The sequence below is a fragment of the Neodiprion fabricii genome, chromosome 6, assembly GCF_021155785.1.
Source record: "Neodiprion fabricii isolate iyNeoFabr1 chromosome 6, iyNeoFabr1.1, whole genome shotgun sequence".
NCBI classification, from domain to species: domain Eukaryota; kingdom Metazoa; phylum Arthropoda; class Insecta; order Hymenoptera; family Diprionidae; genus Neodiprion; species Neodiprion fabricii.
Genome location: NC_060244.1, coordinates 8,107,521 through 8,132,761, shown reverse-complemented (window position 1 = coordinate 8,132,761; position 25,241 = coordinate 8,107,521). Strand labels below are relative to the sequence as shown.

Below are 25,241 nucleotides of genomic sequence, written 5' to 3'. Positions count from 1 at the left end.
TCTCACTCTTTCCCTCTTGTTTTCTCCCTCCCTCCCTCCCGCCACTTTCTCTTCCTCCCTCTGTCCAGAGTTTCACCTTTTGCGGCCTCGGGCGGTCCGAAATGCTGATTTGATTCCGTTATCCGCAGTTTAATCGCGACGAGATTGCGGGAGTAGTTTCATTTCTTCGTTAAATCCATATATACTAAAATTCTACATATACTGCAGTTTCATTGATTCACGGTTGAGTAGATATATAACTCTGCCCTGAAAGTTTTCGTTATCTTTTTCCATTTTATTTTTGGGACATGGTCGAATTTTCTGCAGAAGCCGGTTAGCACGGTTTTCATATTTTTAATTCTCAATCTTTCGACGTTACTTACCTCAGTTTTCTCACATTCTACTTATACACACATCGTATTAAATCTGCCGGTCTTACGTGCCGCCGATGCGATAACTTTCTGCCAGAAAAATTTACGAGGTTTTTTCTTCATCCTTCGCCTCGAACAAACCGAAGAAAAAAAGAGAGAAAGAAGAAATTACATACCATCTCTGCAACTTCAAGATAAATATTGTGCAATCAATTTTTTATACTTCAAGTTTATCATGTGCGACGTTTATTATTTTTTAATCAAACATGAACCCTCGTCTCCGTTACTCTTCCCACCAAGAACATGAAGAACACGTAATATCTACGTACATTCTATACTTTTACGCACACACACACACACACCAAAGTTATCGTATGATCTCGAAAAAGGTCGGCGAGCTTACACATGGCCGAGTCGGTTCATGGTGGAAAATTTCTCATGCATCGAACACTCTGTACTCTCGTTTTATTTTTAAATATTTCACATCCCATGGTTCTTGGTTCCTCTTATTCTCCTTATTTTTATCCTACTTCCGTTTTCTTCTCTTTATTCTTCAAAACCTCTCGTCCGGACTCGTCCATCCATTATCCGCATCCCCGATAAATCCGCGAAGCGTTTGAGCTTCCCGTGTTTGGCGGATATATCAACGTTTCTTAACGTTGTTTTGCATCTGTTCGTCCGTCTTGTCGCGTCCGTATACACACGTGCATGTATATATCCATACACCTACTCACCGCCAGAGTTTACCAAGAAAATCCTCATCCCTACCGCAGCCGGAAGGTACACACGTTTCAGTAAGTTTTCACCGGAATTCTTACTACTACCCCACAAGACTTTACAACGTTCCGGACGGCTGCTATACATCCAAACATTTCCATGTACGTGTGTTGAACGGGGACGAAATAACAAAAATAAAAATAGACAGCGGCCGCGTTTTACGCGGCGGAGGTGCGGACGTGAATCGTCCCTCTAAATCCTTGTTAGATCCGAAAGAAAATAAAACGTAAAGCTGAAAGATAAAGGTAAAAAATAAACCACAACGTCCCAGCGAAAGAGGGACCCATCCATGGTATTCCGTTCTTCGTTTCCCTTCGGCACGATCTTCGCTCATCGTCTTGCTCTCCGACGGACAAGATTCTATCTATGTATGAATTACCTGTTAAATCGTAAAAACGTCAGGTAACGTACGATCCCTGTTACTAATAACGAATACAAAATTATTCCTCCAGTATCCACGCTCTCGAATCCAGCTTGTCGATAAGTCAGGGATCTTCCCGAAGCCGTCCTTACGCCGAGCGACCGACAAAATCGAGGGCACTCCAATGGTCTAAGTAGATCAGAAACCTTCGGGTCTCCGGGTCTTCGAGGCGGACGAAGCCAAGCTCCAGGTCGGCAAAGGGTTGCTAACAGCCCTCCGCTAGTCAACCCCAATTCCGGCCCTCAGTCAACCTCCAATTCGCGTCCGGACCACCGCTCGACCGCTCTCCCTGACCTCCGTCGCTTTTCCTCCACCTACCCCCATGTACCTGACGCTGCCGCTGCACGCCCTCCTCTTCGACCTCCTCGTTGTTCAGCCTGACGTGATTGCCACCAAAATGTGTTTACCGTAAACTGTATCAAACTGTCGGCCTGTGGTGCTGGCTCTCCTCCGCTCCGTATGACCCTTGATCGGCGAAAGTACGCGCGCTCTTTTTCTCTGTCCACCCGTACCTTCGTACGTATTCACGGCGAAACACTCGTCGATTTTCCCCGAGCTTGTTCGCCGGGTTTCATCGAGCGTACAACCGCCACTTCACCCATGTCCGTTTCAACCCTACAATCGCCTAATGAAACTCGATCGTGGAACGTTCCCCAACAATTATTGGATCTCTTTAGGATTAATCAGTCGGGAAGGTGATGAAAAAATATAACGTAACAAATTGTTCGAGCTAGAGCGTTGATCCGGGGTCAACCATTCTTCGAGTCAAGTTGCACACCGCGATTTCACCCAGACTTTTGACATTGACGTTGATACGTGTAAATTCGTTTCAAGTCACGAGCACGTGTCGTTGGGTCGTTTTACATCAAGTCACGCAAGTCTGTACTCGAGTTCACTCGAAGTCCTTCGAATTCGTAAATTAAAGTCATTCGTTCGAGTTCGACGGTCTATGGATTCGGATGCAGGCTTCACCGCAGAACGGTTGACCCCTTACAGCGATGCCGTTTTACTTCCCAAGTTTATAAATACAATTTAGGTAAGATTACATCGAATAAATGGAGTGCGCTTGAGGTATCAGCTTGGCGTTTGAGCGCATCCAGGTGGTCTGTACTTGTAGCAGCTCTTCCAAACCTCGAAAAGGCAAATCGCGGAGTGAAACCTGAAGAATATTGCCAGCGGCATCGATACGTGGGTGATTATGGTCCAGGCCCAGACACCGAAGAATTCAATGTGCTGCGGACGGACTCCGGCTCGAGATTTTTCCAGAGTATTTACCGACCAGAGCGCGATGTTCGCTACTATCAGGAAGGTAATTAGCTCTTTTCCCGGCTTATCGTACGTCGCCGAACGTCGCCTCCAGGCAACCTGGGTGGGAGAGTGACAAAAATGGAAAAAGTAATGTCGATATTAAGCCGGGTTCCCTGAATTTTCAAAACATTTTTCCGTATGATATTCGACACGGGTGTTTACGTTTGTGTTCACGTTTCAACGTTCGAGAAGTAAATATTTATCCGTCACGGGTGATCGGATGTATTTAGTATCGCGAACCCTCTCGTTTACCCAACAACTGTGTACGTATTCCCTGTCGCAGGTTCACAAACAGACAGTCCGACGGTATTCACGTGAAGCGGATCGTGTATTTCATCCTCGGATGTTGGAAAAATGTGTCAATATCATACTCGATTATCAGCTATACACATTGTGCGAACGTATCTATAGCTGGGTATACAAAACCAACCGTGACGCGGTGTACGGTGTATGAAAAAGCAGCGAAACAGTGATATCGCGTGTCTAATGGTATGAGAACGTACGCGCCGTTGTTCGACCTTTTACCACGCGTAAAGGTAAGAAGGTGTATTTTCTCACCCTTTATGTATTTACGCGAACGAAATGAAGATGCGTTGAAAAACATTGAAATTAAGAAATGGATCAATTAACGGTAGAAGGTGGCATGTATTGTGGGTTATGCCTTTTCATCGCCAACTTTACGATCAATAATGACGTACGCTTATGGTGTATGGTCGCATGTGCCTACATGACGTGCGATCTTATACCGTTACTTTTGATATTATTTTTTGAGAAAATAACGAATTCTCATCATTCTTCCCGAAATTGACGAATCTTTACGTTTCAAAGGTTTCTCCATCGTTGTAAAAAAAAACTTATCATACCACTTATAAATTTGACGAATGAAAATATAGTGTGATGCTGAAAGGGCGTATCCACCAAACACGAGGCCTTTTACCTTTATTTATTTCTTTCGGCTAATTTTAGTGTAAATACGCGTTTTGAAGTGGTTTCGTAGCAAATGCCGGGGAAAAAAATCATATACCATTTTACCATGAAATTCACTTTCTACATGCATACGTCCTTATATAAGGGAGGTGTTGGTATAGCTTCGACAGTCTAAAATCATACCTATTCTCAGGATTTTTTTTTTTAGAGAAAATTTAAACCCCTCGAGCCATCCGAGTTTGAGGACTTTATTATTCATAGTTTTAAAAACACTTCAGAATTTATTCATTGAAATTAATAACAAGATCGTGCGTATAAGTAGCGAACAAATACGTTTTCAATCCGGTAGCGCAGATTACTTGGTCAATTTTTATCCGATCGTCTTGAAATCTTGACACAATTTTTAAAACTTGTTTGTCGATTCGAGCTCGGGGCTAGATTTTTGAATTTCAATTCCCCAATTTTTTTAACATCATACTGATCTGATGTATTGGAAAAAAAAATTTTTTTTCAACATTCGAGCTGTGAGCTGTAACCAAGAATATGTTTTTGTCTCAAAAGAAGTTTTCTACCCGTTAAAAGTTGAACAATGATGTCGGGATATGCGCCATCGCAAAAGCTCTCGAGTTCGGAGTCGTTGGTTACTTATACGCCCCATTCCGCCATTTTGTTATTAATTTGAATGAAAAAACTCTACAATGTACTTGAAACTATAAATAATAGAGCCCTCAAACCCAAATTCCTCCAAGTGTTTTAACTTTCTTTCAAACTGTACCCTCCCCTTAAACCATTGGATACCTCGGCGATATTTCTTCCCAGTCGTTGCCCAACGAAAGCGGGGCACCCGTTATTGTAACGTGATCGGCCGGGCCTTTAGTGCAGTATATTAATCCTCGAACGGTCGTATTGCAGAGCTGTGAAATGCAAAACCTTGTTGCGCGAAACGCAGTGACGCGGCACGGAACGACCGCGTTCGGTGGCAGGTGTGTGCACAGTTTAACCGCGAACACAGCGTGTATCAAAGTGGCTCGACAACGTCACGGTATAATCCTGGCAGGCAACGGGAGAAATTTCTATCTAATTTGTTGTCACTTACCTTAATGAGCAATGTTTGAACGGTGCTTTGAACGAGTGCCAATATGTCGGCGGTCAAAGCGATACCCCAGCGTGGACCAGTTGTCAGAAATCCTCCCACCACGCTGAACAAACAGTGCAAGTAGACTCCTGCTTGAGCCGCCGCCAGCAAAGTCGCGTCCAGGTTCTGGCCCTTCGCTGGCTTTGGCTCTAGGTGTCGTAATTTTATCGCGCCTCCAACGGATGCCATTATACCTGTTAACGTGAGAAGAAGAAAAGAAAAACAACTCCTGTCCGATCACTCGAATCGCGATTTCTCGGCATTATTCGACAATGAAAACGAGTGAATATCGTTTAACATCGATGATTGTTTCACCGAAGTAAAAGTTGACATCGTGATTACGTATTTCATGATTACCTGTATGTTGTACAGCGATTACGAGATATTTCTTGACGGATAAATTTTACTTTGATTACGCGATTTCTCATGATTTCTAAGGTTTTATGTGACTTGCAAAGAGATTCCTGTAATCCTAAATGATTTCTCATGACTACCGATGATTTACCTTGACGATTACTTATGCAGAATTTTATTCTAATTTTACCGAATTCAGTCCGATTACGGAGATTACGATACGATTTCGCATAACATTGACACCTCGGTTGCTTCGTCGAAACATCCCTTACTCGATACGATTTACTTTGTTCGATTTACCTCCAAGCAGTATGCAAGCCTCAAGGGCCGTGACTTGTTGCACGGCGATATCGGGCTTTTCTTCTTTCAGTACGAAGAACATGATCAAGCTGAGTATGGTTGCAGCTATGATCAATATACCGGCGAACAATCCCCTGAAGAAAGAAAATAACGAACATGTTCATCGATTGTTGAATGTAGGGCGTTGATTGCTAATGGGTAAAAATCACCGAATCTTTTTTAATTGATGTGAGTGTATGTAACACCTTTGACCCCGTAGTAAGAGAAAATATCTCATCGCCGGACGCGACGCGGTGAAATCATATTTTATCTGTACATTTCGGTAACGCGTCTCTTTATTATACGGATGGGACAAAGTAGAGGGTCGTGCTCCGTTCATGTCCGAGAAACTTACGATATTCGAAAATGAAAAAGCATCGTGCAAATCTTTACAATCCTGACTCGCGGGCGCAAAATCTTGGCGGGAATTGAAAATTGATTAGAACACTTGCTTGTGTGCGCTGCTGCAGTCTATGCTCAGTTGGTGAATAGATCTTGTAAGACTTTCGCTTCTTGTCGGTTTCTCATCGATCCTTTTCCACATCTCGAAGAGTATAACCGCGCAAATTAAACTGAACTCAATAGTGCAAGGGAAAAGGAACGGGCTCGCATTCGTGAGAAGTCCCGACAATATTCCACGTCGACTTTCGTGTTCGTTTTCCAGCTGGTCAATTTCGTGACGTGTCTCTTGTATCAAAGCCTGTTAAACGAAAGTAAACATTTTTACTCGAACAAAACGAAGTGGCCAATGAATTATTAACACCCCACAGTGCTTGTGATTTTCGCACTCTACCTGCAACCATTCGCATAAATTCGTTGCGATCATGTGCATGAGACCCAATTTGGCGAGGGCGCCGTGCCTCGCGAGTTCCAAGTCTTTGCTGTTCAAAAATATGAAGTGCATCTGGGCTGTGACCAGAAGGAGACGCGCAGCCGGCGTTAGTGCGCGTAGAGCACCCGAGGAGGTCGCTATTTCGGCACCGATTTGCAACCCGGTGAAGACCAGAGAACCAGCACCGAAGCCAACAGCGCCAAGTCGGAGACAGAAGCTGCCGTACTGCTGAGCCTGGAGGTATCACGAAATTCGGTATGTTTGAAAATCAACTTTACCAACTTAGGTGTAAAATACTTCCTTTGAAACAGCGTCTCTTCGACATGTAAAAAGCACGCAACCGAGGAATCACCTGAATTATCGGCGGTCTGCCCGAATCCACGGGAAACTCGTAGATCTTTTCCTCCATGTTGTGCTTTATCAGCAACCTCTTAACCGCCTTGTCCCTCATGAGCGTGGTGTAGAGCATCACCACAAATGCCACACTCATCAAGTACAAGTAGAGGTAGTAACCCTGTCGAGTATGGAGAAGGAAATTTTTGTTATCCGATCGTTGGTCGACAGGAGTCAGGTGCTGTATGAGGTGCTGTTTCGTCGAGTCTGCGTTAGTCCGTAAGTTACACAATCGAATGCCAATAAGTCGGTTCAAAACTCGCGTTTAAGCCATCGGAAGAAAGAGACTTGGATCGATGGGATCGGAGTGTTTGGGAGAAACGGTGTTCTTGGATCCATCGAGTACAGGGTACGCTGCGAAACAACGTTGGGCTCGGAATTCCCGCGGTCGGTTCGCTACCATGTTTTTACAGACCTGATCGTAAGCCGTCGGCACACCTTTGCTAACGCTGGCGGTAACGGGTATGGCGACACCAACGACTACCAGAAGTTTCGCGTAAAGTGTGCTCAGAGTTGACATAAGCTCCTGGTACTTGTGGTTGTACTTCTTTTCCGTGGGCGGCGTCGGCGGCGTTGGCGGCGTGGGTGGCGCTGAAACAGGAAAATCGCGCCTCCGAGGTCAACCAATTTCTCCGAAAATACCTTCCAGTCGCGCACCCCGTGCTCAAAGCGGTTCAACTACCGTCCACGTAACTTAGTCCAAACTTACTCCACTCACCCTTCGCGACGTCCATGTTCACCAAGGGTCCTGCCGCTGTGCCAACCGGCGTTAATTGCAACATCGTTGGCCGGAGAGGGTGATGGTCTTGAATATGAGAAATCGAGAGTTGGCTTTCGTGCCGCTGGCCATAGTCGTGATCGAGTGACACGGCCGAGGGGAGGGATATGTTACTTCCCAGTTCGGTCATCAGAGCCCTGAAACGCGATGCGAAAAATTCACATTGGTTATTATTAACATACAAGCGATCGTCGAAGCGGTTCGTTCGTTAGCGAGGACCACCTTCGACTTTACGCGACTTTCGATGGATTGGTTAACCGAACGAATGCGTTAACAAGTCCGTCCAAACTATTTTTAACGCTCCTCTTACTCGAGGGTATCGCAGAGGTTGCTTTTTATCCATTCATCGTCCTTGTACGACGGGGCGAGGAATCGAGCTTCGCGCATACGTGCTTGCGGAGGCGAATGTTGAGGGGGATGAACTTAAATGGAACTGTTGAGCCATTGTGTTTGCTTGATTAAATGAACGAAGGTTCAATGACGCTTTGCACCACAGTTACAGATACTATTATTACACCCGTTGTTTCCGATACTCGATATACGGATGTACGCTGGGATGTGGCTAGACCTGCATTATGCGCCTCTGGCATCTTACGCACGCGCTTCCCTGAGTGCATTTATGCCCTACACGTATTTCTGTTATCTGTCAGTGAGTGAGCGAGTGAACGAGGATGTGTGTAAACGTATTGTAAGGCTACAAAGTGGAACGCATCTCGTATCGATTGCATTTCTGTCTGGGAACTGAAACGGGAACGCCCGCTTTTCTTTTGTACCTATCTCTTGCTTAATGGACCTTTTGACAGGAGTAAGTGAAAATTCGATGCCGCATCGAGGGGTTTCAAGGGTCGTCAAAAAATGATGCAGTCAATCAGTTCCCCCTTCGCCCTACATCAATTAACGCAGATACAGGCAATTCCTTTGACAATGATATCGTTTAAGAGAATATTAATACTGTTTCGTTTGCTAAAAAAATCTACTCAAATTGACATATCGTTGGGATATTGATTAAGAATTGAGCCAAGTTTTTAAAATTCATATTGATTCTATGCTGTTGAAAAAGAAAGAAAAAAGTTTCTCGTATCAGTTACCCGAGTAAAGCTCTTCTCTGGTTCATGACAGCGTTTGCTATGCTTTGTCTCCTCAGACTCAAACGCTTGTGGGGATTATCTATTCGTTCCATGTTGATGTGCATGTCGGGAGAATGTTCGCTACCCGCAGGAGGCGGCATCGGAATTGGCTCGTTGCTCATCTTCGTAAAAGAGTTACTCAGAAACTCTCGAAGTTCTGTAGGAAGAAGAAAATTGTTTTTTTTCAAAGAAGTCGATTTTCTGTGATAAATATCACGATTTAAGGAACAAGCACAATGGTATTATTCAGGCTTGTTGAAATTTATTTATAAAATCACAACCATTATCAATATTTGTACTGCTATGCACCGAACTGTGAACGTGATAATCATTCTTATTTTCGTATACAACGTTACGTCGGTGTGTGCTCTATTCTCTTTAACACGGATCATGACGAAAAATTTGGCCCGCGTGATTCGTAGCGCGTTAATATTTCATGCTCTGTTTGACAAATCAATACGTTTGATTAGTATACGTGCGAATGACTGACACCAAGTTAGCGATTGAAGCGGGCCAATGGCATTAAACGTTGCTTCCGACGTATCTGTACAAAGACATGCTCTTGTAGACTTGCGAATATCGAGTATCACCCGCTTGTCCGAAGACTGTTGTTTGTCACATAGTTATTTACGTACTACTGCCGTGATAATTGAACGATAATCCAATGATGCCGGAATTTGGAACAACATCGTTGTTGTTAGTGACTGGGATCGGAGAAACAAATCTCCAAATTCGTGCTCTACAGTTTTATTAATAGCAATATTAGTTTTTTGTATTTTCTCTTCTCGCTGTCAGTCGTTTAAGTCATTTTTCTCTATTTGTTCAATTAGTTTCTATTCTCACACATAGCTAATGCTACAAGCTTATCAATATTGATAAGTACCTAATTCAATCTTACACTTTCTATCTATGAAATGTGAATTTTTTACGTTTTATTATTCGCGTGCGTCTAACATTTGGGGCATAAGACTTTGCTACATAAACGGTAAGTCGATCGATATAAATATCTGAATGAAGCGGAAAAAAAATCGACGAACGTATAAATAAGAAAAATTGCTTACGTCAATGCTGTGTGCGGTATTTTCTTGGTCGGTTCGACTGCAGAAATTCCCCCTCGTTATTTGCAGATTCGCAAATCCTTTCCCAAGGATCAAAGCGGATTAAGCGTGGATTGAAATATATATGTATATGTATGTATTTTTTTTTCGAATATTTATATACGTATTTTTCGCCTTTTTTCTCTTCCAAATTTCAAACGACGTTTCGCGCGAATCTCTTACTTTCTTGTTTCGCTCTTTCGTAAAGTAGGCGTTATATAATGTATGTATGTATGAATGCGTATGTATATACTTAAGGCAGGCGAGGAATCGTTACTTGAACAATATCCAAAGTTTATCCAGTGACAATACGAAGTGCGGTGAAAACTTTTGTGTCACTTCCGAGTCAACCAGAAACTCACGTGGATTTTTTCCTTTTTTTTCCTTCCTCCCACGCGAACTTTCAATTTATTCCTTCGAATTTTTCGCCTCTTTGAATTTTTAGCAGTCGCTGCTCTCTCTTTCTCTCTCTCTCTCTCTCTCTCTCTTTCTCTTCGGAACTTCGATCGACACTCACGTCGGGTTTGTTTCGCTTTAAGGGTGTTTCTTCATGTTTGTTTTTTATACTTGGCTAAGCACCGAAATCACCTCGTTCAACTGGAGAATAAAAATATATACGTTTATACATAGGCATATGATTATCACCAAAGAAAGTAAAAAAGAAAAAAAGAAAGAAGTTTATACTTTGAGTAAATCATTTTCACAGTTTTTCTAATACGGAAAGTAACGAAGTTTTGTTATTTCCCAAAGCAGCGATGTCCGTGTGAAAGAAAAACCGCTCCTTTACTCTTCCCCTTTATATTTTTTTCCTTACAACTTATGGTAAGTAAAATGTTAAATTCGTTCTGAAATCGGTAGCTCGTCACGAGAGGAACGGGTTTTCGGTTTGTTGGCGGTGAAAAAGAATTCGATTCACTTTTTCCTCACAACAAGTTTGAGAGATGATTTCTTCCCCCTGGCGTTTGAATCGCTCGTTCAAAACTCGCATCCGTCGTATTTTCTAGGCTGTTTTAGAATGCAGATTTTTGTAATGGATTCCGCGATCGAAGTGTTCACCGCCTGTCTTTTTCTTTTTTTTTTATTTTTCTTCTCCCTTCCTTACTTTCTTCCTTTTCTCATTCCCCAAGACCTCTTTCGCCGGGATTTCACACTGTCCTCCAGGCCTCTCTTCGAGAGCAGCAGCGACGGGCGCGAAAAGCTGGGACGCGAATTCGTAAAATCGTCCGGTAAGCGGCAATATGTAACCTCGGCATCTATCTTTGCGAATTAACACGTCTCTTCACGCCCCACCACGAATTGCTTGCACAGCGACGGAAATCTTTTTAGCGTAGATCGAGACGCGAACATGCCACGCCTTTAGGAAGATGCTTTTTGCATCACTGCACAATTATATTTACAGCTTTTCAACACGCCGTGTTTACTCTCGCGGATTGTCAAGCTTAAAGTGTCACAGCTGATCGTGTCAAAACGATTTCACAATTTTCTCCAAAAAATTCATTCGTCTACTCGTTTGACTTTAGACGCTGGAATTCATTCTCCGATCGTTAATTACAATCGGTCAAAAATAGTGGGATGGAATTATTCGCTTGTTCACTCTTACTTCAGACAGCGTGATATGTGCGTCACTCTACGACCGAGACGCGAAATGGAACGAAAGAGAAAATGTCCATGTTTGACTTTTCCTATTTCGATTACAGAACTTTTCGGAGTCGTTTAAAAATAAAAAAAAAAAAATAAATAAATAAAAATCACTGAACCACGATACTTCGGTTGAATTTAGGATTTTTCATTGTTTTTGATAAATAAATATACCGTCGAAGTAATTTACATATTTTTCGGTGTAGCTTGAAATTTATATCGATCAGAGGGAATGAAATATTCTCTAAGACGCACAAATTTCTAGAGCTAATTTTGTCGATAATTTTCCTTCGAATTTGATTCCAGTAGAAAAAAAAGAAAAAAAAAAAACATCTGTACGAAACAATATTTTATACATTCATTGTCAGCGAAATTTTATTCATTTATTTATGCGTGGAAATAACGATCAACAGATAGGAAACAGAAACGAAGCGCAGTTTCGATGCTATTGACACACGGCAATGAGATTTTAAAATCTATACACGACGAAACAAGTTGAAGGATATTATTATAGGCTCGGTGTTAAGTGATCTAATTTTTAGTACACTTGTCGAGCCATATCGAGGAAATAAGTATCTCGTGGCAAAGATAACAAGTATAATAGCGCCTAGGTTCAGACATGCCGTAAAATTCTGTAGTCTGCACGATTATAATCATTCAAGTACAGAGAAGAACGTTCGTTGAATAATTCATTCGCTTTCTTTGTGACAAATCACATTTTACTTTAACTTCTTCGGATACAGTTGTGCGGATAAATCGGCGATAGTAATGAAGAAACAAAAAAAAAAAAAAAAAGAATTACGTCAACACCGACAAAAGAACGAAATAAAAAACAAAAAAGGAAAAGAAATTGTCGAAACTTTTTAATCGGAGAGCGCAAATCGCGCAGGTGAAGTGCACGAAGCTAGACAGAGCTTTCAGGAGGGTTGCAGAGCTGGGCAGAGAACGGAAGTCAGTTCACCGCTCATCTGCGTCAGGGGGCGGGAACAGGGGAACCGGAAGTGCCCGGATATGAGCTTCCGGCGCGAACAATTTGCAACGTGAAATTGAATCATCGACTCCGATAATCGTCGCGTCTGCTCGAAGTTCTGCAGAGGTTGAACGGTGACTCGAGTGGAATTATCAGAACGATAATAAGGGGAAGATTTTATGAAAAATATAATTCCCTGGCAAAACCTTCGGGAAAGGGGGGGAAGGGAGAAAAAAATCGGTTTAAACTTGAGCTGAATAAAAGGAATTAGTACCGTCGGAAATGAAGCTTTAATATGAAAATCGTCGTCAGGTTTTTCTCTCTCTCTCTCTCTCTCTATATATATATATATATATATATACATGTGCATATTATATTGAAAATGGAATATAGATATAAACACAAAGAAAAAATTCAGCTCGCATTCGAATTGCAAATACGTTTTTTTTTTTTCATCGTATCTACTTATTCCGGACACCCGTTACTGGAAATATTTACACCACAGTAGGCGCAATCATCGCGCGTATACCAATTGCCATTCACCCTTTTCCCGCCTTCCGTGTCAAGCCGAGCGTTTACAAAATACAAACTGAATTCCGCTATCAATTCGGTCACACTCGTTTCTGCACAATTCTGTCCTACGTTCCATGTTATAACCGAAAATTCGCGGTGCCGGGACGGACTCGAATTCAAGGATCGTCGATATTTTTGTCGAAAGAAAAAAAGGTAATTGGGCGGAGAAATTAAATCGCATTCAATCGAATTATCAGCCCGCTCATTATATCGCGAAGCTAATTACCGAGCTCCGCTGTTCGTCGAGGTGTTAATACCGCGTACAGGTATGAATAATTCGAAACTCTGCATTACCGATATTATAGAGGACGTAGACGGTATCAACGGGCGTCGAAGCCCTTAGACGAAACATTGAGCGAAAGCTACACACGCAGTTTGATTGAAATGTAACAACAATAGGAATCGAGGATCGAATTGCGTACAGGAGGTGAACTATTGCAGCACGATTATAGTTTATTCGTCAATCAAGAGAAGGTGACCGACGAACCGCGACACATTTTTTGAACCGGCACATGTATTGCATACGTACACGAACAATATAAATCGTCGATGCATTATTTAACTTTGTTTTAAAGGTACAGCGTAGGACAATATGTATTTATACATGGGTAAATACAGGTGATCAACGAAAGCGGCGAGGCTTGTCCAACAGAGACTCTATACAGGCATATCAATATCCATCCTTTCTATTTACACAACAATCTATACGTAGGGAAAATTTATTCCAATATTTTCAATTAAAGTTAGACAAAGCCCTGCGGTTCGATAGCACCTACAGCGCTGTGTGTTTCCAACAACGATCGGCTTCCACCTATCAAGCTAAAAATATCCATCCAACACTTCTCGCGCCTTCCTTCTATTATTCGACTTCACTGCAGTTGTACTAAAGTCCTCGATTCAGTTTCCGACGATTGGCTGTGTTCGGATGGAACGACATGACACTTGAAACGGAGTCGGAATATCTGCGGAATTTCTATTTTATCCTCATTTGTAAATATATAAATTATAATCGCTCGATATATCGTTGTTCGAATAAAATTTCAAATCTTTTCTTAATAACGAACGACGCCTAATTTTGGGGAAAATGCATCGGCTTGAAATATTTCAATTCAGCTCACTGCGAAAACAGTTAGTTTTGTCCGCGGAGCAAGTCGCAGTGAAAATGCCAGGGTGAGGTCAGACGCTGTGAACGGCGCGGGCGTGTAAAATGAACGTAAACGTTCGTAACCGCGTTTAAAGCCTTGGAGAGTTAATTTTGCAAATTGGCAAAAAATTTCCGACGAGCCAATGTGTACCATCTGCCCGTTACACTTGTAGAATGTGTATAGAGTTTCAAAAAGAACGCAGCTCTGCTTTACTTAATATTCACGCTTCCACGGTTATTCACGAATTATTTCACCTAAAGCTGCGATGAATAATGTAGCAAGAGTTTTCCATACGTATATACTACATACATATGTATAATATATATATATTGTTATGGAGTGTATATCGAGTGATTCATCGTATTTTAAAATCGTCGATATTATTTTCATTCTCAATATATATACAAGTATTCGCGTGTGTTTGAAAAATATGTCGAAGCTCAGATTTTTTATTTCCTTCTCTTACTACCTCGCGAATTAGAATTGCAACAGAAAATGAGGGAAAAACTAGGATTTATATATATATATATATATATATATATATATATGCGTAATATGTTTTTTCCTCATTTTCTGTTGCAATTGGAAATCGAGAGGTAGTAAGAGAAGGGAATAAAAAACCATATGCCGAATTTTATACCCTCGATGGGAATTTTGTACAGAATATTGCCATGTACCGTATGTATCTAGTGTGAAGTTCAATGAACTGTAAAGATGCGTAATACTTTTTTCGGTATTCGTTACTGATCAATATGTTAAAATTTATACCTCGTCGATTCTTCGGTATACATTATACGCGGTAGAAATGGAAAATAATAACAATAAACCAGTTTTCGTATTGGAAGATAAACAACACTAAAAAATATTTTACCATCAACGGATACATGCGAGAATTATTTGTTTCACATAGTTGAGGTCAGGCGAGTCTTACGTGATTTTCAAACAATTTTAGTCTCTCATCGAGCCGTTTCCGGGTTCGTTCGTACCGTGCAAACACCCGTTATCGATTCGCGACGCAATTCGTATAGGTATGCCGGACAATAATTAGATGCGTATATAGCGAAGAGCTCGCCACAAATGTCACGAGCCTGTCAAGAGGACTGTCACCCACCGTTGGAGGGGGACAAAGATGACCAGCAGCAACCAACGTACGTGCAGTGCGACGAGCTGCCCATCAGGTAATTCGACTCGACAGTCCAATATCACTAATAAATATGAACGAACTTACGAATGGGGAGTAAAAAAACATCGAAATAAATAAATAAATAACCGTATATATACATATATATATATATATATACATAATGGACACGGGGTGGATAAAAATTTCCTTCCCTCATCGATCAACAATCGCTATCTCAATTAATTTACATCGAGGTGCTTCTTATTAAATACTGGGGTGAGCCAAAAAAAAAATTAACCTATCGAATTTATGGTCTTAAAAGGACCTATATTTACTAAGAAAAAAATTCTTCCATTGGGAAAATTTTTTAGCTCAATTTTGAAAGGTGTCGGTGGCTTTTTCAAATTTCCCATTTAAACAACACGAAAACAAAAAATTTTCCAGGCATATTCTTGTAGAACATTAAATTCTTAAAAAAAAGACCTTAGAGTTGATTTTTTAGGCTAAAAAATTCGTAGAACTACGGGCCGTGAAAGTCGAAGTTTTTCCCCCACGGAAAATTTTTTTTTTCAGTAAACAGGTCCTTTTAAGACCAAAAAATTCGATAGGTTAGTTTTTTTGGATCACCTTAATATACATTAAATTTATTGATTGCCGTTTATCGTTTTTGTACAGTGCATCATACATATAATAATAATAATAATAATAACAATGACAATAATAATAATATCAGTATCCGAACCGAGTTTTTAGAAATTTATGAAATTTTTTAACTTTGATTAATCACGTGATGCGAAAGGATAGAGAAGGAGAGAAGAAAAAACAAACAAATGAAAGCAAAGGTGAAAGAGGAAAATTTTCGGAAAAGTTGACGACGTTAACTTGATATAAAAACTTGGATGAAGGAATGAGGGGAGTGAGAAATTCTCTTCGGCTAATTCATAAAAATCCTTCCCGTTTAGGCAGGAGCGAAGAAGATGCAGCCTTAATGAGGCAGGATGAGAAAAATTCTTGGTTATATATAACGGGAGGGGATATGAGGTACTCTTCGCCGAAGTAGCGAGCATTCAGTGACGTATCTTAACAATTAATCAAAAAACTACCCAGGGAAGCAACTCCGCGGACGTCGTGAAGGAGACATTAATCTCCCCCGGCATCCCGAGTCTTCGGGTCTTGAAGTTTTTCCTTTTTTACCTCCACCCCCCTCTTCCCCTCCATTTATTCCTGCACGCATTTTTATTTACCTTTGTTGCTCGGTTTCTCGCTCTCTCTCTCTCTATCTTTTATAACGTTTTTTTCATTCTCTCATTTCACCTGCTCCTTTTTAGTTTACTTTTTGTACTTAGTTAGTCGTTTATATTCGGTTTATCTTTACCTTCATTATTTTGTTTTTTTTTATTTGTTTTCAGTTTATTTCTACCGTCATCCTGCGCGTTGAATTGAATCGGTCAAAGATATTATACATGTGACATTTAATACGTACGATACATCATGTACAGCTGTGTTCACGTGTTGCATTCAGAGTTACATATTTTTTTTTTTTTTATATCAGAAAGTTTCTAACTCGATGTTTAATCGGCAAATTTTTGTACCGTTTTTAGGTTTCCGGGATGGATCGGGAGTATGATTTTAACTTAATATAATTTAATATATATAAAGCTCGATCATTTGTAATCTCGGACTAATTATAACTCGGATGCCGAAAATGTACTGCTGGTTATATTTTTATGATTTTTTTTTCTCTCCAGCCACTAAGTTAATCACAAAAACGTTGTACAATTAATACAGAATTACGTTTGGTTATAATTACTAAACGTACCTTTTGTTGCAAAAATATGTTAAAAACTGATTCCAAGTGATTTTTAGAGAATAACAAACAAAATTACAAATAAAATGAGCCCTGATTGATAAAAATCGAACAAACCGAACGATTTTCGGGATAAAAACAGTTAACGGAGGAAAAATGCGATCCATTCAAAGTTATCAACGACTGAACTTTTGTCATTTGAAAACATAATTTTTATTTTATCGGATAAAGTTTAAGCCAATGAATTTCAGATTTCAGGCTAGACTTTCATTTATTTACTTAATTTTTTTACCCGATCCGACTCTCATCGTCAGCGTTTCCATCCTACGTTAAATATCAATATCGTATCCATTTCGTAACCGTTTAGAAATGCCTTTTGCCTGTCTGCTGAAATGCTTTAATGAAACCACACGTGTCACAGGTCAGAGGTTAACGTATTGAACGCAGGTGACGATACGCATCTACTATATCTACATATCTATACGTCATAGACAACGGTCATTACGCCTCGTTATAATTCTGGACCGCGCAATGATTTCCTATTCATTGTAGTCGCTCCGAAGCATCCCTCTCTACATATGGGAAATTCCATGCGAATCCAACCAACGTGTGACCCTCACCATTTCTGTGATTATGTTTAAAAAACTTTCTACAATTGTCCCAACTTCGAAATTGTACCCTGAATTCCATTTGCATCCGATCCTCACCATTTTTTACTTTGTTCAAAAAACTTTTTGCAATTGTTTCAACTCCGAAACAGTACTCTGATTTTTTTCAGATTTTTTATCCAACTGGTTAATTATTTATAAATATTTCAAGTGGTTTTGAAAAGGAACTTTTTAAAAATTTTCAAAAACTGTCATTTCTATTTCAGACATTTCAAACCCGGGACTATGATGGAACGATTTTAGTTTCTATTTTTTTTTAATCAACGCTTTCAATTTTTTTGGTCGATTAAAATATTGTGTGAACGGTCTAAAATTCCCGAATAATTTTGAAAACTATTATTTTTTACTTAAAATATTTCAATACCGGTTTCGTTATGGAACGATTTTTGTTTATCGTTGTGGCACATTCACTTCATAATGAAATCGGTCTGGAAATATTTTAAGTGAAAATAGAAGTTGTCAGAATTTTTTGGCGATTTTCAGATCGTTCAAGCAATGTTTTAAATGATCCAAAAAATTGAAAAAGCTAAAACTAAAAAAGAAATCGGCCCATCATGGGCGCGGTCTTTAAAAGTTTGAAAAAGATGACATAATTTTCGAGTATTTCTTGAGAGTTTAAATAAGGTATGTTTCAAAATCACTCTCAATATTTATAAATAATTAATCACTTGAATAAAAAAATCTGAAAACATTCAGAGTACTGTTTCAGAATTGGGACAATGGCAGAAAAAATGTTGAACAAAATCAAAAATGTTGAGGGTCAGACGTTGGTTGGGTTCGCATGGAATTCCCCATATATATATGAGGCATTCCGTACCGATTCGACCTGGATCCGTCCCTCGACCTCTAGGATTTAGTCCACGATTTTTTATCTTGTTGTTTGAACTTTAAAAGAGAAAAAACGGGTGATAAATAACGAATCGTGATTTAAAAGTCATTAAAGTGTTGACTGGTGTAAGTTTCAAACATGAAAAAAAGAAACAACTGACTGCGCGGGTATAATTGCATGATATATATATATATATATATATACGAATTATTCGGCATCTAATCCGAGTTTCGCCTCGCACATAATAAAATAAGATTTTCATATCACACGTTTAAATGTACTTGGCGTGTGAAGAGTAGGCACCTTTGGAAAGAGAAATTCGGAGGGTGGTTTTGGGGTGTTTCCCTGCGCCCCGTTCTCGGAAGGAAATTTCATTCGCATGCGAATGAAATTTTACTAAAAATTGAAAACACGTCGCAGCGTTCTCGAATGAAAAAAGAAATTTGCACGAGAATATCAATAATAATAACAACAACAACGACAACGACAACGACGACGACGACGACGACGACGACGGTATATTCGGTGGTGTCATACAGCTTCACAAGATTTTGACGATGCTTTTATAGAAGGATGAAATTTTATAAAGTTTCGGGTAAAATTCCATTCCCGCTGTTTGAAATTACATATGCCAAGAAAAGCGGAAAAAAGAGAGAGAAAAGGTTAACGTTTTCCGTGTCTGATTTATCTCCGATTCTCGAAGTGTAATCTTTGAATCGGAGATTTGTTCGGGGTTCGAAGACGTCTTTCTTACTCGCCCTCCGTTTTCCACCTTCCGCCGGCCGATGAGTTCCGCACGAGGAAACCGAGGGTGCCCGCAAGTTCCACCAGAAGGATTCACCGCCCAGGGATTTTCGTATAGGAACCTCACGCGATTATCGACGCGGCCCTTTTTGTCCTTTTCAACTTTTACGCATCGTCGCAGCTATACGTTGCGGCTTACGCGAGTGGTTTTTAGTTTCGTGAAAGAACTGAATATGCTAGCAAAAAAAAAAAGAAGCGATTTGACAGAAAAAGTTAGGAAAAACGATAAAAACTTGTAAAATACCCACCTTGGTTTATGGCTCGAAAGTTTATAAAAAAGGCCTAATGACTCGGAAAAATTCAAAGCGATGCTTTTTTAAATATCAAAAAATTTCAAAATCTTTGTTATCGTTTCATACCTATACTATGTTCAAATGATTAATCTTTTTCCGAATGATTCGAAACGTCGATTATACGTTAAAAAATCATTTATTTTCCAAGAACAGCATAATTTTATATCATTTCTTTAACGAATTGTAAAATTGAAAGCAAACAAGAACCCGATTCAATTTTACGAAAAAAATTAGAAAACAAGTCTTATTAAACAGTCGAAAACATTCTCATTTTCAGTAAATGACTTGTTGCGATTAATGTTAAATTTGAAAATATTATTGGTTTTACATACCGAGTTTATTTTATTACACACAATTGGTATAAATGCGGAAAAGTAATACTATACTTATTGTTGAAGTAATAGTAACTACCTAGGGGTCAACCATAAATTACGTCACGCAAATTTCATGGCTTCTGCCCTCCCTCCTTCTCCTTGTGACGTCGCTCATTTAACATTTGTCATTTAGAACTTGATTAAATAAAGTAACAATTTATACTCAGAATCAATAGGAAAAATGATATATTCTTACATTGCTTTTGGCTGAAAACAAAATTAATCATCCTGGGTCCGTGGACTTTCAAACTATTCCTTTACGTTATTCATTACTGACATAACACCGACTTCGTTATCTTTTTGGATGACGATGGGAAAATTGGAAGTGTTAACATCTTCGTCTAACCATAGACCATGGTCGTCATTTTTTATCAAACAGAGTCTTGTATAATTTGTCTATTTTCAATAACAAATGAACAACAGAACCAAAAAAGAAACGACCATCAAGAAGCGAAAGTATATATATGCGTCGAATGAAGGCGTTATCGGTCTTTCGGCGTGTGAATATTAAGGGGGTGCCTTAATCGATTTCAGTTGCGTTAATATTTCACATCAGATGTGACGTTACCAAGCTTATCACCTCGCAGTTACACTGAGAAAAATTTCATTTGTTACAGTAACTAGAAAAATTGAGTAAAACGTGTATCGTCAAAAAAAACTGTTTGAATATTGTTCGAATATATTAACCATTTTGCGCTATTGTCGATCCTTTGTTTGTAATTGCAACGCAAAATCAGTTTCTGAGGGTTTACTCTACATTTTTTAGTCGAACAAGGCTTTAACGTCAATTTATCGTTGCACAAGCATTAAATTTTCGCAACAGTTGCAAGAAAATATAGCAGCAGTGATCGTAATGATAAATAATAGTAACGGAATACCAGACTTTCCGGTAACAGCTACAAAACTAATTTTCATTATAAATAGTCAAGGACCGAGCGGTAACCGGAATTAAAAATTTCTCTCAATGTACAAAGCTCACTTTGACGTTGCATTTGGAACTAAATTTTATTGCTTTGATAAAAAGAAAAGGGAGAAGAAAACATTCAACGGCACAGCATGGCGGCCGAAGTTTTTCTTCGAGTATCCAAAAATTTCGACGGGACAACTCCAGGGCGAGTAATCTCGAGAGCACGACGGACATGCATACACAGAACGGACTGCAGGCAGGTTCCGTGCACTGTCGAAGCAATCTATCTCGTATACGATACATCTGTGCGAACGCGTAAGGCATACCCAGGGAACGTCTATTACAGAGATACGGAGATTTCCCGTCGAGTATGACGTATGAATTATAACAGCGGGTAAATCCGCGGGAGCGTAACGCGTTCAGCCGCTATCCTAAGGGTCGACTAATGCCACGCCGCTGTATACGAGTAATACTAATGCCGGTGTAGCTACTAATACTAATAGCAATGCTCGGCTAATAGAGGCCCGAAGCTATGTCAGGCCGCGAGGCAACTCCTTCTAAGTGAGTTAATCTCAAGTTAACCTCGAGTTAAGCAAACCCCCGAGCCGACCCTGCACCCCCTGATGCTTGCTATCTCGCCAACTAATTATTATTACCAACTGGTGCAGCCAGATTGATCCTTGACTCCGTGTCTTACATTATCGATTGTCAACTGCGCCGAGGTAATTCGTCCGATCCGCTTGCAGGGGAAAATGGCAAGTCGATGTGTTTTTTTCGACCTTATGAAATATTGTAAGTCCCAATTGCTTGACGTTTCGGACCTGGGGGGGGGGCTCTTCAGCAGCTAATAATATATTTATTAAGATATAAGTTGTACAAGAAAAAAAAAAAATATGTATGATCAGAGGAAGCAAGAAAGTAATAAAAAAAGGAGAAATCACAATAAACTTCCTAAACGGAAAAAGCGTCAGAAAAGTAGAACAACGTTGTGAAAAATCAAGTCGCAAGAACGGCACGAGGTCGTTAATATGTAATAGAAAATATTAATACCTGTAGGAAAATACAGTAAGAATTTGATTTATAAATGCTTGCCACACAGTTTAAGAAGTCGAGGATTTTTCGGCGAATTCAGTTTGCAGCAGGATGATTTTCAAACTTATCTCTTGATGGAAATTTTACGCGAAGAATCGCGAGTTTTTAAGAATTCATACGAATTCCGGGCAATCAAAATTACACACCGATCAACTTGTCATGTTGAAGTCTTGTTAATATAACAAGACAACGGATTCATTCTGTTGAAATATTGAACCGACGATGGTTTATTGGAGAATAATTACATACAAGTGTAAATACACAGTTACCGTATTTTCCACATTTATCAAAATTGATCGAATCTTGTCAGGCTTCTATCGGTTATAGTTTTTTTCTCCACGTTACTCAAGCGTTGCATTTTTGTTCGTCTAATAACAGCAGTGTCGAATTAAATAATCGTCCAACCGTTCGTAGCTTTGTTCGTAATTTGTTATTAACTCTGCACCAAGTTTCGTCGTCCGGGGAAAATTTCACGTGTTTAAATAAAATATGAGATTATCACAGAGTTGCAAACCCCGTATGATACGTACCTACGTACGGTCTCTTTACAATATGCACATTCGTGTGTGGAAATAATTAATCATTATACTCGAGCAACCAGGCGAGGATCCGCAACGCTTTTACATTTTTCTTTTGGGTCTGCACCTTGCGGTATCTGTACGACGCTCACAGCGGCGTTCTCTTTTTGGTTTAAACTTTTTCTCGGTTTCCTGGAGCACGGTCACCGTTGCAGGCTGTAAAATTTCAAAATTCATTATTCATGTCAGCACGTTCGTACGCCTTCGTTTTACTTTAATCCTCGGAAAATAAGCGCAGAAGAAAAGTTCGTAACAATCAATTACGAATGTCCATGCACTGGGAAAAATGGTGCAGCTATTAATTGACCAAAATTCGCATGCGTCGACTACCACAGAACCATTTCTCTGCTCAATTTCAAAGTTCAACATCAGCCGCTGTTAAGTCACAGTCTACAAATATTTACACTTTTCCTACACAGTGTAGGGTACATTTGAACCATGAATGTGTACAATCTTATACCCTGTTCTTTCATCTGAGATTAATCGTTCACCAACTATAATTCTTCCAGGCACAATTTCTTCTTTCCCATACGAAGGGTTCGGAATGTTCAATGGAATACTCGTATAATCAGTGGACGGAGCCGGATCAAAGTTTCACGAAGAGACTCAGATTTTTCAATTTTCAAATTGGATTCGAGGATGCGGAAAGTGTGCGTGTGTGTGTGCGTGCGTATGGGTGGGTGGTTGGGCGACTCGTTCGTGATATTACCCGCGTATCGTAGTTCCAACAATGCGTCTCGTACCTTGAATAGAAGTGACCTAATCTCTAATCCGCGTGGTCTTAAAAGCGGGTAAGTTTCTAAGCCGCAGAGGCCGCATGAGAAAATGAGGAAAATTTCCGGCCGCAAGTAACCGCTGTGCGGCAGTCGCTCTGGCCGATTGATCCGATCGTTGACGCGGTCACAAATCGTGCAGGTTTCGTCGACAACGAACCCAGCGTTTAAAAGGCACGGCTCGCATGTCTCGAAACCCGGACGTCTGCGACCATTCTCGTGGATGTCCACCTGCCGGTGTTGACGTTCCGGCTATTCGGCTTCGGTGCTCGTACAGCCAGGGGCTGATCCAGCGGCGACAGTTGGCGCCGGGAATTCGACCTTCCAGGGTGTCTGATCCTTTTAGTTAATTTCGAAGGCACACTTCGAGCACGTTCATCACTTTACAGGCCGATGCGCCCGGGTCTTATCGTTCCCCGAAGCTGCGCAGGGGGGAGGATCCGTAACGAACCGCGCTGGCGACCCTTACGCCCCCGGGGTATATTGACTTAAGTATAAATTTACTACCCTTACTCCCTCCTACCCGCTCCTCTCCTCTCCTCTCCTCTCCTCTCCACGTCGCCACGCCTAGCGCAACCAGGTTCGGCTCCAGCTCTGCAGCTACCTTAAACCCACAGTCTGCATGCCCCTCTGCATAATTAAAATCTGCGGGGGGGATGGAGGCGGTGGAAGCTGGAAAGACGATTTGGTATAATTTGTTAATTGCTTCGACGACAGTATTATGCCGTCGATTTAAGTACCGGGAGAGGTTCTGCATCAAGCCGGACTCGACCTTACTGCAATTCCTTCACAGACGGTGAGTGCAATTGCTCGAATCGAGGCTTACAGGCATTGGGAGTATTAAGGTATAATGAAAAATCGAGGGTCGAATTGCTCGCCTTCAATATATAATTATTATTCTACCTTGTACGGGTGGAATCTGTTCACGTGTACGGTGGAGATAGCGCACTTGGGAAATCAGTTGAATTCAGAAATCGGCAAAGAAATCTGCCCACGTTTTTTTCGGAAACAAGCTTTCCGAATATGTGCCAGACGTACACGTGGCTTTGTAACGTCGTTTGCACAGCGGAGATTTTTGACATCTGTAATACGATATTATTGTGCTATTCGAGAAGTAAAACGTTGTAAGTATACCTTCGGGATTGACGGTGAAACAACACATTCGGGAAAATGTATATACGTGGAATATCGAAGAAAAACGCGGTGTACGAAAATACTCCACAATCACGTCGGGTCTCGAGTATTTTGAGATGTGGCGAAAGAGACTCGGGTGGAAATTGATACCGTTGTATATATTGTGTTACTTTTGGTACTCCCTCTTATCGGGCGAGCATTCTGTCCACTCTCTTTTAGACCTACGATTCATGTATATACGGGGCATTCCATGAGGTAAGAATCAAAATCAGAAACTTAGGATTTAGGTTTGATTCAGAATTTTCCTTTGTACAAAATGTACCGGTCGACAAACAAAGTCCAATTCTTTTTCCTCTTTTTTTTCAAACACGATCCCTATGCGGAATATAATTTAACATGTATTTTCGAAACAGAATAAGATTCGTTTTTACATTCATTTTCGAAAGAACGGTAATTTTCAAAGACCTTTACAGTGAACCATGTTTTTTCCTGACCATCCAACGCATTCTCTAATATGATCAATTTATCTTAGCTCTTCAATAATTTGCTTTAAAACGTAATATTTATTAATTTTTTCCAAAATTTCCTGGGGATTTGACTTATTGCTGTTTTCAAGTTTCGTTAAGACTACTTCTACATTATTATTTTTTATTTCTCTTTAAAGTCCATTTATGACCGCATCTCTCGTTGATTGA

The 25,241-nt window shown here is 40.4% G+C and overlaps 1 protein-coding gene across 2 annotated transcripts; it reads right to left on the bottom strand.

The window, feature by feature from the left end:
• Positions 1 to 2,269: 2,269 nt before the first annotated feature.
• Positions 2,270 to 11,059, bottom strand: LOC124184760 (proton channel OtopLc-like). 2 transcript variants are annotated; one of them, XM_046574826.1, is made up of 11 exons: positions 10,523 to 11,059; positions 9,803 to 10,435; positions 8,703 to 8,898; positions 7,546 to 7,751; positions 7,252 to 7,427; positions 6,796 to 6,957; positions 6,405 to 6,677; positions 6,064 to 6,311; positions 5,573 to 5,706; positions 4,880 to 5,112; positions 2,270 to 2,913 (listed from the first exon to the last, which is right to left on the bottom strand). In XM_046574826.1, exons 3-11 carry the CDS (start codon positions 8,861 to 8,863, stop codon positions 2,623 to 2,625), a joined length of 1,884 nt encoding a protein of 627 aa, XP_046430782.1. In that variant the 5' UTR covers positions 8,864 to 8,898; positions 9,803 to 10,435; positions 10,523 to 11,059; the 3' UTR covers positions 2,270 to 2,622. The 2 variants fall into 2 exon arrangements, with proteins under 2 accessions (XP_046430782.1, XP_046430783.1); XM_046574827.1 differs by having other exon boundaries at positions 7,555 to 7,751; positions 10,523 to 11,058.
• Between the last annotated feature and the right edge of the window lie 14,182 nt (positions 11,060 to 25,241).